At 36.0% G+C, this 4,417-nt stretch overlaps 1 protein-coding gene across 1 annotated transcript; it reads left to right on the forward strand.

The window, feature by feature from the left end:
* Window positions 1-1,627: 1,627 nt before the first annotated feature.
* Window positions 1,628-2,814, forward strand: LOC119797660 (P2Y purinoceptor 14-like). Its single transcript, XM_038306828.1, has 3 exons — window positions 1,628-1,732; window positions 1,809-2,068; window positions 2,223-2,814. The coding sequence occupies exons 1-3, from the start codon at window positions 1,664-1,666 to the stop codon at window positions 2,812-2,814; spliced, it is 921 nt and encodes a 306-aa protein (XP_038162756.1). The 5' UTR covers window positions 1,628-1,663.
* Window positions 2,815-4,417: the final 1,603 nt, after the last annotated feature.

A 4,417-nucleotide genomic window follows, 5' to 3' on the forward strand; every position in this document is an offset into this window, starting at 1 on the left:
ATTTATCATTTCTTCATCCTTATATCATTCAGGATCAGTATTTGTTATCACAGGTTTAGATCTTTCCTGTGGTAGACTTTGAGTTGGATTAAACTCGGTTCACTTTGTCCAACAGTGACTTTGATTTTTGACACCCTAGAGACAACTCTATGCTCTATGTCCATGTGGTGAAGAAGATGCTCAATGTTGCCATTATAGTGTTTCATCTTCTCACTTCTCAAACTTTGTTCTTGAAAAGACCATCTCCTAAATGTTTCAGAGAAGTTTTCAGAAGAGTATCAGCCTTCCTTCTCTACTAGTTGAGTTTTTATTTAGTTACTATGTCCAACACCATTTACACATTCCTGCTTTCCTTCTTTGAGATAATGTCACTGTCTGTTGTCCAGGTGAAAACCGAGATATTTATATTCCTGTAACTATGTTTTCACCTATAAATATACTTATAGATGACTTTATTTTTGTATACTTCCCATATAGTCCTACAGGAACACCGTGAGAAGAAAGTAAAACTCCTAAAAACAATGATTAGAGGTTATTTCTCACTGTATTATTTATGTGGGGCGAGTAGTTTTTCTTTAATTAAGACGAAATTTGTTTTAAGATGATATGTTTTTGGACACTTTGTATGTAAAATATCTTTAACTGTTGTATGTAAAACAGTGTTTCATCATTTCATCTATTTGCAATGTAGACTAATGCCCTCTTTAGCTGCTTAAGTCTCTACGATTATATTTAAAAAAACACTTTAAAAAGCTCATATAGTGAAAAACTCTTAAACAACTTCAACTTTATTAGGATTCAACCTAAGTCTAGTAAAGAAAAAATACATGTATATGACTTATGTTGATGTCACCATGGAAAAAGTGATGAGCCCTTAAATACAGTCCCCGTGGGTTATCATTATTATCATCATTAATTTATTATTGCAGGCTATTCTATCTATATAGGCAGCATATGATGGGTAGGAGATTATTAACATATTTAATGGACAAAAATATGTCTATTATATTTAACAACCTTGATATTTTTTATTTTTTTATTTTATTTTGATAAATAAAGATTATTCCTAACAGTTTACATTTAGATTCTGAATTCAAACAAAAAGTTGAAATTCAGATTTCCATTGATTATGAAATATTGCCTTATCTGGTTAGACTGTAAAAAGTTTCCGTAGAGTAAAATGCTCAGGTGGTTGAAAACCAATTGATCAACCAGTATTTATTCGTAAACTGAGATTTCCTCTCAGCATATGAACATCCGGCATTCTTTGAAGGCCTCAGAAGTTTGTTAGTGAGCGTCAGAGAACAAATAGCATCAAGGAACCCAACATAAAGGGCAAGGAGGAAGTTGTGGGGAAGTGTAAAGCAGAGTTAGAGTCTTTAACACTTTTAAGGCTTTGACCATCTCCCAGAGCTCCTTTCAGTCTGTCATTTGAAAATGAAGAAGTGTTTGGGAGGATCGGAGAGGATCAAATTCCAACAGGACAACCATCCAATAGAGTCTTAGCTACAATGCATGAAAATTAATCTATGTTTAATCCATCTATACATACGATATGTGTGACTGAGGATTGCTTTGCGTTCAATGATAAATCTACAGAAACACGAGAGACATGGATGGAATGAATTCATCCATCAATGAATACTCTGCAACATCCCAGAACATGACGTGTGATCCAGTGGAAAGATCCGATCACCCTTTACTCCTGTTCTTCTACAGTCTGGTGTTTCTGGTATAAGCATTGTGTCTCAGTGTTGTAAAGTCTCAGAATAAAGAAAAATTATTAATAGTTTTGGTCTCAACTTGAGGTGGGCTTGATCCTCAACAGCTTCACCTTGTGGTTTCACTGCTGTGGAGCTCATAGACAAGTTTCCAAAAGCTTGACGATCTACCTGAAACATCTGACAGCTGCTGACTTTTTGCTGTGCATTAGCCTCCCAATGCGAATCATTTATTACTCCACCAGGTCTTTCACTGTGCATCTGTTTTACTGTGGCTTTGGATCTGCGTTCCTTTACCTCAACATTATTACAAGCATCATGTTCATGGGCTACATCGCAGCTAACAGGTACAAGAACTTAATAGCCAGTAAGGTAAATAGTTAAGACTAGGGTGCTGTTAAACATTGAAAGCTGTATTTTTTTCCTGTTTTTTAAGTATACACCATGCTTTTATATGTAAATGAAAATTAATCATTACTTACTCTTTCTATTTCTCCGTAGGTACATGAAGATCTTTTATAGCTCAGAAACTTCCTTCCTAATGACTACCAAAGCCAGCCACATCATCTCGATGACCACCTGGTTTGTTCCCCTGACCTTAATGACATCATACAGCATCCTTTTGCTGATCACCTACAAACCTCATCCGTATCTCACCACTTGTGGATTTCTACTCTCTGACCGTGTAAATTCACTGCACTCAGTGATGCATTGTTTTGCTGCTTTTGTCTTCATGTTAGTTCTCTTATCTCTTGTCTTTTTTTACTATAACACCTGCCGCAGGGTGAGACAGATCCAGCAGAGACAGCTAGGCTCCAACTCCAAGAGACTTTTAAAGTCTCGCAGGAATATGTTGGTGTTAGTCAGTGTTTTCTGCTTTTGTTTTGTTCCTTTTCACCTTATTCAACTTCCTTACTTCCTATTTGGAGGACATTGTTCAGAGGTGTTTTACTACCTAAAGGAGGTGACTCTCTTAATGTCAGTTTGTAATATCTGTCTGGATCCTCTCATTTATCTTTTTTTCTGTAAAGACTTTAAGTCTCACTTGAAGGAAATGTTTTGCATGAAGGGCAAAAAGAACACCTCAACTTAAAGGTATAGAGGACAATCTTTTATTTCCAGGTGGAGCGCTGGTTGACAAATTTCCATCTTATCAGGGACAATGGCCTGTTTACAGCGTTCATGAACAAATTGAACATGATCATCATACACACACAGCCGATGCTCAAATGTCAGATTGACTATCATGTGTCTACGGCCTCCAATGTTTTCTTTCTGGTGAAATGTTTGTCTCGTGTTTCATATGCTTTTTTTGTGCTGAATGTTTTTTGATATCTCAAACTGACAAGGATAAAGTCTGATTATGTTCTTTGGTTTATTTTCCATTTTATGTGTGTTAAAGCAGGCCTTGGGTTGCTCTCTGTCGCCCTCTTGTGCCAGTCTCCTTTCACCTTTCTCCCTGCATTTAATATGTTGACATATTAAATATAAGTTGGCATAATTTAGACCAGTAGTTCGTGACAAAATGCTCCCAAAGTGATGCTTGTGTGGAACCTCCATCAACCTGCCTGTAAGATGCAGTGGCAGAGTTAGACTTTTTTAGTTGGAGGGCAAAAGGGGGAAAGGTAATCTCAGGGAGATATACAGTCATAAGAAGGAACATGATTAGTGATGCAAGAACTGTTTGTACGAAAAAATGTGTTCCTCGTTTCTACAAGTCATTTGGGAGAAAATGTCCCATTCATCAATTTCCTCCTATTTCTAATCTTCTCTCAACTCCAAAATTGTTTTATGAGTGCTCCAGATATAGGAGTCTTGAGCAATCAGTCGGCTGATATCTCAACCTTGTTTTTCACTAAATGACTACATTTGTCCAGTTTATTAGGCAAACATGATTAATTATAATGTAACTCTGAAAATTATGACGTTTTCATTTACTGATGACAGAACTATCGGTCACTACACCTGCAGCTGGCATGTAGGATTCCAGAAACAACTGGTGTTATATGTTGTCATTTCATCAAAAGAACAGACTTATTATTGAGCTCAAATTAGATCAAGCTACTATTGAAACAACATATGGGACAGAAAATGAATAGAAAGTTCTGCAAAACTCCTTTAATGGTCAGATTTGCATTAATTTCACTCCATGGCCCCTTGGCTTTATTTTTACTCTATATGTGAAATTATTGGGTATGTGTCTGTCTGACTTCTTCAAATTATAGTTTCACTATTAAAAGTTTTATGTTTATGTATGGGCAGATGAGAGATGACAGACAGGGTCTGAGGAAGCACAGTAAACATTTTTCAGTTTCAATGATATTTGAAAATAAACACATTTTCACAAGTATCAGGAATTATCGCCCTCCCACATATGTAGCCTTTTATGGCATTATTTGGTTGGTAATTATGCAGATTTACACTACCATTCAAAAGTTTGGGGTCACCCAAACAATTTTGTGTTTTCCTAAAAAGTAACACTTATTTACCACCATACGTTGTGAAATGAATAGAAAATAGAGTCAAGATATTGACAAGGTTAGAAATAATGACTTGTATTTGAAATAAGATTTTTTTTTACATCAAACTTTGCTTTTGTCAAAGAATCCTCCGTTTGCAGCAATTACAGCATTGCAGACCCTTGGCATTCCAGCTGTTAATTTGTTAAAGTAATCTTGAGAAACTGCACCCCACGC

Source organism: Cyprinodon tularosa, unplaced genomic scaffold (assembly GCF_016077235.1).
Source record: "Cyprinodon tularosa strain WSP-4 unplaced genomic scaffold, ASM1607723v1 ctg593, whole genome shotgun sequence".
NCBI lineage: Eukaryota > Metazoa > Chordata > Actinopteri > Cyprinodontiformes > Cyprinodontidae > Cyprinodon > Cyprinodon tularosa.